Here is a 15,081-nt window from a genome sequence, read left to right on the forward strand (position 1 = left end):
GATACCTGAGGAAGGGCGCTTTGACTCTTGAAAGCTTATACCTAGGAAACCTTGTTGGTCTTGAAGATGCTACTGGACTTGAATGTTGCTCTTTTCCTGCAGTCCAAACTTCCAGTTTACCAGAACTCTTCATCAGGCTTGATGTTACAAAAAAATTTTAAAGCGGGGAAAGCGGGTTCTCCAGACCATTGTGTTAAGGTCTGCTCTTGCATACATTCTCTGAGGAATGTCAGCAGGCAATTAGTTTAACTGTACTGTCTGCCACCCTGTTACCTTACAGCGCATTCCCTGTAGAGTCCATAGCTTCCATTCTTTTTTCTCTTACAGAAATTTAGAAACCACTCCACGTCCACCTAAAATATCCCCAGATACCAGAGGAGAAACATAGTTACCTTGCAGGTTAAGAGCAATAGGAAGCACCTCATAATCTTTGTATATTAACTATGTTTGAAATAAATTGAGGGTGTAAGCCAAATTTGGTGGCATTACCTTGTTCTGTCATAGATGCAACAAACATGAAATTGAGTGAACTTCAGAGGACAGCAGAAGATAGGAGGGCCTGGCGTGACCTGGTCCAGGGGGTTGCGAAGAGTCGGACTCAACTGTGCGACTGAACAACAATAACCTTGTTCTGAGTATACAATCTTTACAGAGGTCTGCTTTTATTCTGTTGACAAACGCTTTTCTGTCTTGGCTGAAATTAGGTACCCTTGAAATAGATAAAAGTCGTACAGCTATATTGGTCCATGCAAAATCCAAAACCATGAAGAAAAACCATGTAAGACCTTTCATATTAAGCCCAACCACATGATGCAAGCTTTCCAGCTCACCACAAATTACAAAATTTTAAAAAAGTGTGGAAAGCAGATTCTTTAGGGGCGTAGTGTCACGGTCTGACCATTCTTTGATCAATACTAAACAGCGAGCTTCCGCCGTTTCCCTCTGCTCTGAGACAGAAGCATTAAAGGCCTGCAACCGCAACAGAATAACTAATTTCGAAATTTTGGAACAGAAAAAAAATATTGGCAAATATAATCACTTCACCCCTCCCTCGGCGACTGTTTTCTTCCAACCTCTTCAAGAACCTTTAAAAAGGACAAGACTACAATTCCCAGGATGCACAGGGGAACTCCATTCTTTCTTGTAAGCGGTGACGATTGGTAAGACTTAGAAGACTCCCAGTGTGCCTTGCGGCTGCCAGGCTGGCTGTTTGCCGGAAAAGGGGAGTGATTTATGGCAAAAGCTCGACAAGATTTTCCCAGCATGCCTCCGAGGTGCAAGACTCCAACTCCCGTGTTTCTGTGCGCGCTGAGCATGGCTGCAAATTTTGTAGCAGCGCATTCAAATTAGAGAGCTGGAGAGGTGAGACTGAGAAGGGGGTGTGGCGGGAGGAATGTGGATTTGTTTGCAGCCCCCCAGCCCTTCCTCAAAAGAAGCACAGAGGGGGAGATTCAGTTGCAGGCTGGGGGCGGGGGGAGTGGTGGTGCTGGAGGAGAGCAGATTCTTTCTCCCTCCTTGTTTTGGCGGCAATTGGGGGGCGGAGAGGGCATTTGAAACCAAGCATCTTTTCGGAAGTTCTTATTGCGGTTTATTGATGACCTCCCTCTCTGTATTTGCTGTACATCTAACAGAAAAACCTGTGGGATAGCTGTGTTTACTCTGTTGCAACAGAAAAAAGCTTTGTGGTACCTGAGAGATACCTTGTGGTATCAGCTTTTGTGAGACTGGTAAATCCAGTGTGCATTCACAGCAGTAATAGCAGAAACCAATTACTGCTGTTGTGAAAAGTCATTGAACATATGTATTTAATATGGTCTTTACATAGGAATGGCCTCTTGCAATTCCTGCCCTTACCGTTTGCTACTGCGCTCTGCCTACCCATTCCTCTATGTCTTCCTCTCTGCTAACAGAGGACACGACTCAAGAATCTGAAAAGCTGATACCATGATGAATCACTCTTTAAGGTGGCACACTTGTATTAATTAAAAATCAGTTCCCCAAAACATTGTACATTTGTAAATAGTTCATATAGATGTTTGTTCTTGGAGCTTGAAGCAGTTCGCATGCATAATAGAAAAATAGTCAGAGTTACTAACTCTATTTTTTATTTATTATAACTGAGAGAATGCCAAATGAAACAAAAAAAGAAGGCAACAGAAGTGGACAGATGAATCTCCTTGGGGAGAGAATTCCAGAGCTTTGGTGCCATGACTGAGAAGGCCCTCTTCTGGCTTGTAGTACAGCATAAAACCACATGCATAGAGGAGCCTACAAGTAATGTAAGGTGGTAGAAAAAGGTGTAGAAGTGATAAATTTAAAATCTAAATTTTGGTGGGAGGAAGTAACACCATAGGAAGGAGAACTGACCTTTGACCTGGATGTGCTATCATAAGGTGTGGTGTCACATTCTCATTGAGTTCTGTCTCCAGACTCTGCCTTCCTTAGGCACTGCTTGGAAACCTCTAGGAATTTCCCAAGCCAGAGTTGCCAACCCTCAAACAGCCCTGTAAGGTAGGCTGACGTTATGCCTATGCTATGAGGAGAAGAATAGAAGCAGAAATAAATAAATGCTTGCTTTAGACACCCTATAGGGTTTATGGCCATGCTGAGATTTGAGCAGTAAGTTTATAATATCCAGTTACAACAAGTGTCTGTATTACCTCAGGTGTGTCAGACCTCTGATGTGAGTTCTCTAGCCGCACACCTTCAGCAAAGTTTCTTTCCTGGCTCTTCGGGATGTTCCTAGGCAGAAACAAGTTGTGGTGGAGCTTTCTAAATTGTGACACTAACCACTTCTTTTCCCACATTTTGATTGTCTGTCTGTTTTCACTGTTTGCCTGATAGAGTGAGAATGATGAAATTCTTCCACTGTATGTGACCCTTTTCACGTTCTCCCATGCAGAGCTGTCTTTTGCCATGGGGCTGAAAGGTGCTCAAAAGGCACTGTTTCCCCTACGCTCAGTCCCAGATGTGGTGCGCCTTTTTGAGCTGGAGCTTCGCCGGGAACAACCAGACCTGGTGCTTCTCTCCTTAGTCTTGGGCTTTGTGGAGCACTTCCTGGCTGTCAACCGCGTCTTACCCACCAATGTACCAGGCATCAGTTTTGAGCCGGCCCAGGGCCCTGACAGCTTGACTTACTTCCCAGTGGCCGACCTGAGCATTGTTGGTGCTCTGCACGCCCGTTTCACAGCCCAAATCCGCGGGGCTGTCGATCTCTCACTCTATCCCCGTCCTGACGGTTACTCCTCCCGGGAGCTGGTTAAGAAAGTCTCGGACGTCATCTGGAACAGCCTGAGCCGCTCCTATTTCAAGGACCGGGCACACATCCAGTCCCTGTTCAGCTTCATTACAGGTGAGGCTTCCCGCTCTCTCGAGGGGTTCCTGTGCTGCCGTTTTGTGGCCTCCCATTGTGGAGATGGGAGGGGCAGTGGCTCAGTGGTAGAGCATCTGCTTGGCATGCCGAAGGTCCCAGGTTCAGTCCCTGGGGAAAAAAACTATTAAAAGGGTCTTACAGTAGGTGATGTGAAAGACCTTTCTCTGCCTGAGACCCTGGAGAGCCACTGCCAGCCTAAGTAGATAATATTGACTTTGATGGACCAAGGGTCTGATTCAGTATAAGGCAACTCCATGAGATATTGAAATGTAGGGATATTTTGAAAAGTCAACCACCTATTTGCTGGCAGTTGTGTCATGTCGGTGGCTCTCCTTATCTCTAGCCAGTCATGCCCGCTTTTATCTGACACCAGTTTCTCCTTTTCAGGCACCAAACTAGACAGCTCAGGCGTGGCATTTGCTGTCGTGGGGGCCTGCCAGGCACTGGGGCTGCTGGACGTGCACCTGGCGCTTTCCGAGGACCACGCCTGGGTAGTGTTTGGCAAGGACGGTGAGCAGACAGCAGAAGTGACGTGGCATGGCAAGGGCAACGAGGACCGGCGTGGACAGACGGTCAACTCTGGCGTCGCAGAGCGGGTAACCAAGTTTAGCTTGGGGAGGGATGTGTGCTTCTTTGAGGGTTTTGCAAACACCTAGTGCAGCACAGAAGGCAGGTGAGCCCTAGGAAGCATCTGGCTTGAATCTCACCTGTGCTGTGACGTTGCCATCAGGCACGCCTCTTTTCTCTTGGTCCTTCTCCCTTGCCTGCAGTATGAAGGTAGGTGCAAACGGGGCAGGGCAGAATAGAGCCATAACTGGGGGTAGGGAATGCTGAAACAATTTGGAGAGAGAAGTGTAATGGAGGGTCCTGTAAACACTCTGTACTCAAAGGCTCATAAAACCCCCTACGTAATCCTCTCGCCTACCTCACAGGGCTGCTTGCAAAGGTTCCTGAAAGAACGTATGTGAAGTGCTTTTAGACATATGAAATATGTTCTCTGTAATGTTATTTTTGTTACCATCCCCGTCTTCCATGGTGTCTGAAATTCCCACAATTCATCATTGGAGAGAGGTAGGCAAGCATGCACTGAAGTCCTGGATTTTTCACCTGAAAATGTCCTTCTCTGTCCCCCCCCCCTTTTTTGCAGAGCTGGCTTTATCTGAAGGGCTCCTACCTGCGCTGCACTCGCCAGATGGAGGTGGCGTTCATGGTGTGCGCCATCAACCCCTCCATAGATCTGCACACTGACAGCCTGGAATTGCTGCAGCTGCAACAGGTGGGCTGATGAGTCTGGCAAAGCTCCCATATCCCTCCTCTGTCTTCTTGTCATCCTTCCTCCCACTTGCCTTTGGGGAAGGGAAATAGGGCAAAATACAGGTTTAGAAAAAAATTATAGATGGGGTGGAAAAAGTCAAGAGGTCCATCAATTGTCTATTGAGTATATTTTTTGAACAAGTGGATGCCTCTTATTATTTGGAGGGAATGAAATGTCATAAAGTTTGGGGAGATCCCCTCCAAATATAGGTTCCTTTATGCCTGTTAAATCTGTATGTCCTTGTATTAGCTAGTTAGTTAAAGGTAAAGGTAAAGGTTCCCTTGCTCGAAAGCCAGTCGAGTCCGACTCTAGGGTTGCGAGGCTCATCTCCATTTCAAAGCCAAAGAGCCAGCGCTGTCCGAAGATGTTTCCGTGGTCATGTGGCCGGCATGACTAAACACCAAGGCGCACGGAACGCTGTTACCTTCCCACCGAAGTGGTACCTATTTATCTACTTGCAATTTCTTGCTTTTGAACTGCTAGGTTGGCAGGAGCTGGAACTAGAGACAGGAGCCCACTTCGTCATGCGGCAACTCGGGTCTTGAACTGCTGAACTACTGACCTTCCACAGCCTGCAGTTCAGCGTCTTAACCGCTTGAACCACCGCAGCTCCATTTAGTTATTTATTTAGTTAGTTAGTTAGTTTATTTATTTATGTATTTCAATTTATATTCTGCCCTCCCCACAAGCAGGCTCAGGGCAAATCACAGAACAAAATCTAAGACATCATAAAAATGTCAGTACATATCAAATATAATTTACAAAACTATTAGAACAGTTTAAAACTGCATAAACTAAAACAGGTCACACTATTTATATGCCTAGATTTCAAGCCGGTGCCATTTTCTTCTTCTTAATCTGGGCCACATAGAAATGGTAGTAGGAGGAGATTGGATTTATATCCCGCCCTTCACTCGGAGTCTGAGAGCGGCTTACAAACTCCTTTCCCTTCCCCTCCTCACAACAGACACCCTGTGAGGTAGGTGGGGCTGAGAGAGCTCTTGACAGAACTGTCCTTGAGAGAACAGCTCTGACAGAACTATGGCTTGCCCAAGGTCATCCAGCAGCTGCAAGTGGAGGAGTGGGGAATCAAACCCGGTTCTCCCAGATTAGAATCCGCACACTTAACCACTGCACCAAACTGGTAGGAGGGGGAAGCAAGATTTTATTGGACACCCACCTTCTCAGCCTGGCGGAACAGCTCTACTTTACAGGTCTTGTGGAATGGTAGCAAGTCCCACAGGGCCCTGATCTCAGTGCTCTCGCCCTGGTTGAGGCTAAGCGGACGTCCCTCGGGCCAGGGGACACTAGGAGATGTTGATCAGAAGAGTGCAAAGCTCTCCGGGGCTTAATGAGCCCAGAAAATCTACAACCACCAAAAAAGAAATTTATTACCACAAACAAAAAAAGATTAAGTACAATGACTAAATAGAACCTCCATCTTCAAGAATTTTAACTCTCTGATTACTATTTGCTGGGGGCCCGGGGGGGGGGGGGATCCAGTTGGCCACTGTGTGAAACAGGATGTGGGATGAGATGGGCCCCTTTGTCTGATCGAACATGGCTATTCTCACGTCCTCTATCTCCATCCTTTGCAGAAGTTGCTGTGGGTTCTCTTTGATCTGGGCCATCTGGAGAGGTCAGTATTCTGGAGGAGGCCTGTCTCCACCCGCGGTCACCTTCTTGCTAGCAGTTATTTCGGCAACAGCTCCTGGTTCATGCCAGCTCTTCTCGTATTCACAGGGAAGGCTGATCTGTGTGTTTGTGTTCTAGTCCTTGGCTGTCTCACTGTCAGATGATGGAGGGGGTGGACTTGGCTTAAACCAGCCGCTCCTTCCAAATGTTACCACCCCAGAAGGGGGAGGGGGGGGACAGCCTCTCTAAAGTTATGCAACATGCTAGAAACTATGCTAGTTTTTAGACTCTTCTGCCTTCAGGCAACAACATCCTTACCACCCATGAGACCTTGTACACGGACGTTGCCACCTCGGAGTGGGGCTGTGGGTCAGTAAGAGACCTTCTTCCCCTATGACCCTGGAGAGCTGCTGCCAGTCACAGCAGACAGTACTGTCCTCAACTGACCAGTGGCCTGGCTCACGATAAGCCATCCTCCTGTGCATTCACTTGCGTGACGTTCCATCTGTGAACTGGCATGACTAAATGGATTTGTTTACTTCATTCATACCCCACCTTTCTCCCCAAATGGGGAAGAAGAAGAGGTTGGATTTATAACCCCCCCCCCTTTCACTCGGAGTCTCAGAGTGGCTTACAAACTCCTTTCCCTTCCCCCTCCCCACAACAGACACCCTGTGAGGTAGGTGGGGCTGAGAGAGCTCTTTCCAGAACTGTCCATGAGAGAACAGCTCTGACAGAACTGTGGCTTGCCCAAGGTCATCCAGAAGCTGCGAGTGGAGGAGTGGGGGAATCAAACCCGGTTTTCCCAGATTAGAGTCCATACACTTCACCACTACACCAAACCCAGCACACCTCACATCAATCTCCTCTCCTCAATTTTATCTTCACAACCCTGTGAGGTAGGTTACACTGGCCCTAACCCGGAGGGCCCAGGCTAGCTTGATCTTGTTAGATGTCAAAAGCTAAGCAGGGTTGGCCCTGGTTAGTATTTGGATGGGAGACCACCAAGGAATACCAGGGTTGCTATGTAGAGGCAGGCAATGGCAAACCATCACTGTTTTCCCTTGCCTTATTTATTTATTATTTATTAATTTAGACTTTTAGACCACCCTTCCCTGCAAGCAGGGCTCAGGGCGGTTTACAACAAAATAAAAACAATAGATAATTTAGATTAAGTTAAAAACCATAATAAAAACCCATAATGGAAAACCCTATGTGGTTACCATAAGTCGTCTGTGATTTGACGGCAGTTTCTACCACCACCCCAGTTTACACAGAGAGCATGTGACTGGCCCAAGGTCATCCAGCAAACTTCCATGGCAGAGTGGGGGTTCAAACCTGAGTCTCCCAGATCCTAGTGCAGTACTGTCACCAATAGACCAAACTGGCTCTGAATGCTTAAAAGGTGATATTTTTTCCCCAGCAGGAAACTGGTATATCCCCAACGACTCCATCAAATAATATGATTTGTCTAAAATGTGCATGAACCATATCAAGTTATTCATAACTGTTCCAGGACTATCCTAATCCTCTTGGTCTTGAAGTTGGCAATAGCCATGGCTGAGAAAGAATTCTCTGTTAAGATCAGCAGCTGCTTTCCACTCGCTGTCTCAACCCTTCATCTCCCATCACAGGTACCCGATGGCTCTGGGGAATCTGGCTGACCTGGAGGAGCTAGAACCCACTCCTGGCCGACCCGACCCCCTCTTCCTCTACCACAAGGTATCGCTCTGTTCCGAAGAACTGCTCATTGCGTTCTGTCTGTGAGAACAGGCAGAATATTGCAGTGGCCACAGAAGATCTTTGTGGATGGGACTTGGGCTCTGTCTGCATCCCTCGGCTTCATCCCTTTCCAGTTGGGCTTCCTGAACAATGAGAGCATTTTCTTTAAACTGATGAGGGGTACTTAGCACAGGAGCCTCTTACCTGGCATTTGGGGCTGAACTGGGACGTTCTACCCAAACTAGTAGCAATGGTATAATCGGCTGCCCCACATGGCAAGAGATCCTCATGGACTACATGTGATTGCTTCACCATGTTCTGACTATGCTGGGGGGTGGGTATTTGTGAATTTCCTGCATCGCGCAGGGGGCTGGACTAGATGACCCTGGAGGTCCCGTCCAACTCTATGATTCTGTGAATTGGCTTCTTAGTTGTGTGGGTTAAATTACATGCTCTTGTGTCCTTCTGTGAAAAGGCTACTTGATCATCTTTTTTCTTAATTCCCCCCCCCCCCAATACCTGTCATCAACTGATCCTAAAAATGTCTGGATCTAATCCCACTCTGCCTCAAGTCCCTTCTGTCTCCTGTCCTCTTCCTGCAGGGGATCAACTCTGCCAAGCAGTACTACAACAACGAACATATCTACCCATACATGTACCTTGCAGGCTACCACTGTCGTAACAAAAATGTCAAGGAGGCGCTGGAGGCCTGGGCTGACTCCGCCACTGTGATCCAAGAGTGAGTGTCATCTCCACAGACAGAAATTTCACCCTCTCTTTATTCCACTTGGCTGTGACCAACTGGTTCTGTGCCAGGAACACTGTCCAAGCAGATAAGGTGGCGGAAGAGTTAGGAATCAGGGGCTGCTTCCACACAGAGGATTCATGTCTAAACAGGAGTAGGGTTTGTTTGGTTTTTTGGAGAATGCGTAGAACAATGGCATCCAGTTTCTCTCCCCACTTTTCTGCAGTGATCTTTCCCAAACCTGTTTTGATATCATCTACTTGGAAAGACCACGGTCTTAAATCTATTTCACAGCCAAGTGATGGAAAATTGTACGTTTTTGAAGATTCCACCCATATTGGTGCCATTTTCTTTTCCTCAGCTCTCTGCAGCTGCCGTTTTCTCCCTACACCCCAGAAGATGTAGAAGCTCTGGAAGAAATTGGTAATTGACATATCACTATAGCTTAAAATTGGTAATTGACATGTCATAGTAGACTAAGCTTTGTGTAATATGTCAATTACCTGTTTTTAAAAAAGCCTGGAAGAGTCCTCCAGGGCAGGGGTGGCCAAACTGTGGCTCGGGAGCCACATGTGGCTCTTTTCACACATATTGTGCAGCTCCCAGCAGGGCAGCTAGGGAAGCGAAGGGGAGGGCGTGCCTCCCCGATTGGTCTTCCCTTCCCCAGCCAGTGTTCCCCTTCCTGGGTAGGCTTGAGGCAGGGGGGGAACAGAGAAAGAAAGCAACTGACATTTATTCATGACCTGAGGGGACCGCCTTTCCCCACACAGGCCCCAAAGAGCACTTCGGTCGGGGTCACGGCACCGTTTAGTGACCCCGGGCCCTAAAGCCGGCTGCTTTGTCAAGAAGCTCTACATTCTTTTGACTGTTAACAGCACATGTTTTGGAATTCCACTAGTATCTTCTGGCTGTTGGCAGCAATTGATATTTTGTTGTATTACCGTGTTATTGTATAACATTAAGATATTGTAGGATTAGGTTGTATACCTTGTGAATATTTTGTATACTTAGATACTATAATCAAGTATAAAAGTAATTGTATTAGCATACATAACTAATGTTTAAGAGTGTATTATTGGACTGATATTGACCCCAGTTTTGTTGTCTTTGGAGTTTGGATACTGGGAGGTCTGTCTTTTGGGTTTGGTTGCTGCCACAAGGGCCAGGTCCTTTTCGGTGGCAGCTCCTATCTGGTGGAATGAGCTCCCGGAGGAGATCAGGGCCCTGCGGGACCTGTTACAGTTCCGCAGGGCCTGTAAGACGGAGCTCTTCCGCCAGGCTTTCGAATACGAGCCGCCGCCGCCACCACCACCAACGGGCGACTGCGAGCAGCACCGCTGGGTCGGGCCGATTGGCCACCTTGAACACTGTGACCCACAGCATCCCCCTCCTTGGCCCCATCTGATGTGCAATGGAGAGCGAGTATGTTAGTCACGACGGATCCTTGGGAGTACCCACTGTGTTTTAACTGTTTTAACTATATTTATTGCACTGAGTGCCTTACTTGTTTTATCTGTGGTGCTGTATTACACCTCATGTTGTGAGCCACCCTGAGCCCGCGTGCGGGGAGGGCGGGATATAAATGAAATAAAATAAAATAAATAAATTCTATGTGGCTCTTATGTTAAGCAAGTTTGGCCACCCCTGCTCTAGTGGCAGTCAGTTGTGAGAACTGTGCCGAGGAACACAAGATTAAAGGGTACTGGAGATACTGGGGGGAAATAGCCAGTATAACTTTCCATTTGATGAAAGATTTGCCCTTTTGGGCATGGCACTGTGGAAGAGCTTGGTCAAAATAGACTTACCCTTTGTATGGTTCTTGTTGATCTCTGCCCATTGCGTTAGACTTAAGAGCTCTCGTCCATAAAACAGTGCTCAGTCATGCACGTGGGAGCTCTCCCACATTCAAACACCCTCTTCCTCCCTTCTCTAGTTATAACTACTGCCGGGAGGACGAAGAAATCTACAAGGAATTCTTTGACGTGGCCAACGATGTCATTCCTAACTTGCTGAAAGAGGTGGCCAGCCTTGCTGACTCGGCGGAGGAGAAGGGGAGTGGCGAGAGAGGAGAGGTAAGGGGGCAGGGGGATGGCGGCCTGGAATGGACGTGGCTGTGCCTGCTGGTGCCCAGAAATGGGGGAGAAGCTGCATTTGGGTTTGACGGGCTTTTTGATCCGTGCTTTGTGCGAGGTTTTGGAAAGAACATGGAAGAAACACGGTCCCTACCCAGAAGTCCTGCAGTCTACAGCAGATAGCAAAAACTAGCTGACTCTGAGTAGTAGACTGGGGCAGAGGAATTCTGGGAGTTACAAGCGAGACTTCGCGCACACGGCACTTGTGGGGGGAGGGGGAATGCAGGCCTGGCCTGGCACAGGAAACCGTGTGGCAGGAAAAGCGTTGGTTGACACATGCAGGAGAATGAGGTGGCAATGAAGCGGCAGAATGCAGAGGTGGTAAAATGGGCTGTCCCGCTTCAGATTGCAGGTGGCGAATTCCAGTTCTGAATGTCGCTTTGTATTTTTTTAAAAAAGAGAGAGACCCGTTTATAAACAGAAAAGGAGAACAGTGGGGAGAAAGGTTCTGCCCTTCTCTTGGCTCACAGAGCTGGTTTTCTATTGGCCGGGGTGGGTTTTTTTAAACACAGGGAAGTGGTTCTAAAATCCGATCCTCCACCTGCAAGACTGAAGTGGTGCAGTCCATTTTACCACCTCATTCCTCCGGACGTGTGCGTGACCCAAGCATGGAAGTGTGGACACACGAAGCTGCCTTCCAGTGAGTCAGACCCCGTTAGTCTGTCAAGGTCAGTATTGTCTACTCTGACCGGCAGCGGCTCTCCAGGGACGCAGGTAGAACTCTGTCACATCACCTGATCCTTCAGGCTAGACAAGCCTGGGATCTTCTGCATGCAAAAGCAGATGCTCTACCACTGAAACGCTTTCCCTTTCCTGTAAGAAAAAAAGGCCGGCCTTGTGCAAAGTAGAATGCAAGAGAAGAGTGTGGGATACAGGCCAGTGGAGAGCTGTAAACTGTGAATCGGAGCTTGAACGGGAGGATGTACAATGTTGTTGGTTGCTGGAGAAAGATGTCTTGAGCAGAAACATATTTTGAATCCATGAGTAAAGAGAAAGTTCCAAGAGGTCAGACGGGGGTAATCAGAACCCATGGAAGAGTCTTGCAACTGGATTCGGAGAGGCAGAAGATGAAAAGGAAGAATCAACCAAACTCGGTGGCTGCATAGATAGGAGAGGAGCCTGTGAGTTAGAGTGAAAACTGTCTATGGCTATGTTGCAGGGGAATATAAAAGAGGTGTGCAGACGATATCTTTTCGACATTTTATTTTTTCTTCCCTTAGACTGATTCTTTGAGTCTGACAGTTCTTTCATTCTCTGATTTTTTTAATTGCCGTTTTTAACATCGGTTGGTGGTTTTCATTGTCTCCTCTGTATTGCTGTTTTCTGGTTTTATTCTGAGTGAATATTGTAGCACGCGGGGGACCCTTTGTGCAGGGTATGAATGACTTAATACCCAAGTTTGGGAGACCCAGCCAGCATGAGCAATGTGTACAGAGCAAGCTGACCCCACCCCTGCCTTCTCTCCTAGGCTTCTCCATCCCAGGCCGGCGGCTCAGCTGTACAGGACCCCGAGTGTTTTGCTCACCTCCTGCGTTTCTACGATGGAATCTGCAAATGGGAAGAGGGCAGCCCCACGCCTGTCCTCCACGTGGGCTGGGCCACTTTCTTGGTGCAGTCCCTGAGTCGTTTTGAAGGGACGGTGAGTGATGGGTGGAACGGGGCTTCGAAGGTCAGACAGATCAGGCATGTGTGCATCAGAGGTGGGGAGGGCTGGTATTGAATCACTTTCAGGGGTCTACAAGCCAGCAGTGCCTTGTGAGCTTGGGTACATTGCTGTATGGCAGGGGATCATCAAAGTCTGATGATATTTAGTGGGGAGTGCAGTTATTGATTGGAAGTAAAGATCCACTATAGTTGGATTCAAGCAGATCTGGGATACCAGGGTAGGGTGGCTGGGGTAATCCGGATAGTTGAAGAGAGGTGTTAGTTTCGGAGTTAAATCTTCAGAGGTTTGTAAGCTTGGGTGGGTTGCGGGAAGCCCTGGGTCAAACCCAGGAGGGTTTGTGAAACCCACTGCCAGAGGAAATGCAAAGCACTTAAGAGGCACTAAAAAGACTGGAGACCGGCAGACCAGATTTTATAGTGGCTTCTGCTCATTGAGTAAAATGCAGCTGCTTCCCTAACTCTTGGCTTGGTGTAGTGGTTAAGAGCGGCAGACTCTAATCTGCAGAACCAGGGTTGGATTCCCCAGTCCTCCGCATGAAGCCAGCTGGGTGACCTTGGGTCAGTCACAGAGCAGTTCTCTCAGAGCTCTCTCAGGCCCACCTACCTCACAGGGTGTCTGTTGTAGGGAGAGGAAAGGAAAGGCAATTATAAGCTGCTCTGAGACTCCTTCGGATAGTGAAGGGTGGGGTATAAAACCAACTCTTTTTGGCTCTCTGTCCTCTTAGCACCCCATTCCCACTTCCTTCTAGTAGCACACAATCTTCCTTGTGCCTATACCAAGTATCACTGAGCTTTTCCTTCCACTTGAAGTGGCTTCTCACTGCTCTTGCAGAAGTTGCACTGATCGTCAGCATTCTATGACTGACACTCTCTTCCCTCAGTATTTAGAACAGGTTTAAATAGTCCTGTAACTCTGCAGACAGTCAATGCAAGTGCTTAACCTAAGTGCTGGTTTTGGGCAGGCAAGGATTCGTTTTGAGGGTTAACGTCCTGTGTATGAATCATATCCTCTCTCCCTTTTGAGCCAGTTTGGTGTAGTGATTAGGAGCGTGGACTCTAATCTAGGAGAACCGGGTTTGATTCCCCAGTCCTCCATGTGCAGCTGCTGGTGTGACCTTGGGTCATTTACAAGTTCTCTGAGAGCAGTTCTCTCAGGAGCAGTTCTCAAAAGAGCTCTCTCAGCCCCACCTACCTCACAGGGTGTCTGTTGTGGGAAGGGAAAAGGAAAGGAGATTGTAAGCTGCTCTGAGACTCCTTCGGATAGTGAAGGGTGGGTATAAATCCAATCTCCTCTTCTTCTTTTCTCAGGTGCGACAGAAGGTGACCCTGGTGAGCCGAGAGGTAGATGCCAATGATGACGACGATCAAGGCAGCGAGGACCTGCGAGAGGGGCGACGCCGTGGTCCCCGCCGCGAGTCCAAGCCCGAGGAGCCGCCTCTGCCCAAGAAGGTGACTGAGCGCCGACGCCCCAGCTCGGGCCAACGTACAGACAGGCCCACTCTGGAGAAGGAGGAGGTGCCCAGTAGCGGCCCTAGCCCACCTCCCGAAGGGCCCATCCTCACCTTCCAGAGCGAGAAGATGAAGGGCATGAAAGAGCTGCTGGTGGCCGCCAAGATCAACTCAAGCGCTATCAAGCTGCAGCTCACGGCTCAGTCCCAGGTGCAGCTGAAGAAACAGAAGGCCTCGGCCCCCCGCGACTACACCCTCTCCTTCCTGAAGCGGCCCCGGAAGTCCCTTTGAGCCAAACAGGAGGCTGTCCTGGGAGCCCGTGACTGTGTCCGTCCCCCAAGCGCTGCTGTGTTGCCTGCTGTGCCTGACGGGGAGTGTGGAAAGCAATACGGGTCTCTCATCCCTAACGAAGGGGTTGAAATTCCTCCCGAGTACCCCAAGGACTCTCCTCTTCCCACAACAGGGTCCCTGAAAGGCAGCGGAATTAGGTTAATGCTCCGGGGGTGGATCTCTAGATGGGCAGGGGCTTGACGTGCCCCATATTATCTGTTGTTGGAAGCTTTGCTACTGGGGTCCCACCCCCCCACTTGGCGAGAAATGCTGATGTGCGAGCAAATCCTGTCAGAGCCTTGAGACACTTGTTTACAGAAAAGCTTGGGCGGGGGTGGGTGGGGAGGGTGTGTGCGCGAAGATGAATAACGCTGAGCCGAGGGGAAGGGTGGGGTCCTAGCACTTGCTGCCTCTAGGGTCATATCTGCAATAAGGGGGGAGGGGTCTGGTTATTTTTACTGCCAGTGTGTGGGTTTTGTAAAAGGATAATAAATGAGGGTGATTTTTTTAAAAAAAGAAGTGGTCTCTTCTTCATGTGATTTTTAAAAAAATCACTACAGATTCTGATATCTGATCCTTTTGGGGGGAAAGGTATTGCAGCCATGCTGAGGTACACACATGAAGCTGCCTTATACTGAATCAGTATAAGGTCCATCACCGTCAGTATTGTCTGCTGAGGGACTGGAGGCCACGGTGGGCACCCTTCCCCTCTCCC

At 48.5% G+C, this 15,081-nt stretch overlaps 1 protein-coding gene across 1 annotated transcript; it reads left to right on the forward strand.

Moving 5' to 3' along the window:
- Positions 1-1,282: 1,282 nt before the first annotated feature.
- Positions 1,283-14,658, forward strand: MEN1 (menin 1). Its single transcript, XM_015423916.1, has 10 exons — positions 1,283-1,362; positions 2,903-3,352; positions 3,761-3,969; positions 4,521-4,649; positions 6,287-6,327; positions 7,958-8,045; positions 8,648-8,784; positions 10,724-10,862; positions 12,391-12,561; positions 13,896-14,658. The coding sequence occupies exons 2-10, from the start codon at positions 2,917-2,919 to the stop codon at positions 14,325-14,327; spliced, it is 1,782 nt and encodes a 593-aa protein (XP_015279402.1). The 5' UTR covers positions 1,283-1,362; positions 2,903-2,916; the 3' UTR covers positions 14,328-14,658.
- The last annotated feature ends 423 nt before the right edge of the window (positions 14,659-15,081 follow it).

The sequence above is a fragment of the Gekko japonicus genome, unplaced genomic scaffold (assembly GCF_001447785.1).
Source record: "Gekko japonicus isolate JY-2015 unplaced genomic scaffold, Gekko_japonicus_V1.1 scaffold313, whole genome shotgun sequence".
NCBI lineage: Eukaryota > Metazoa > Chordata > Lepidosauria > Squamata > Gekkonidae > Gekko > Gekko japonicus.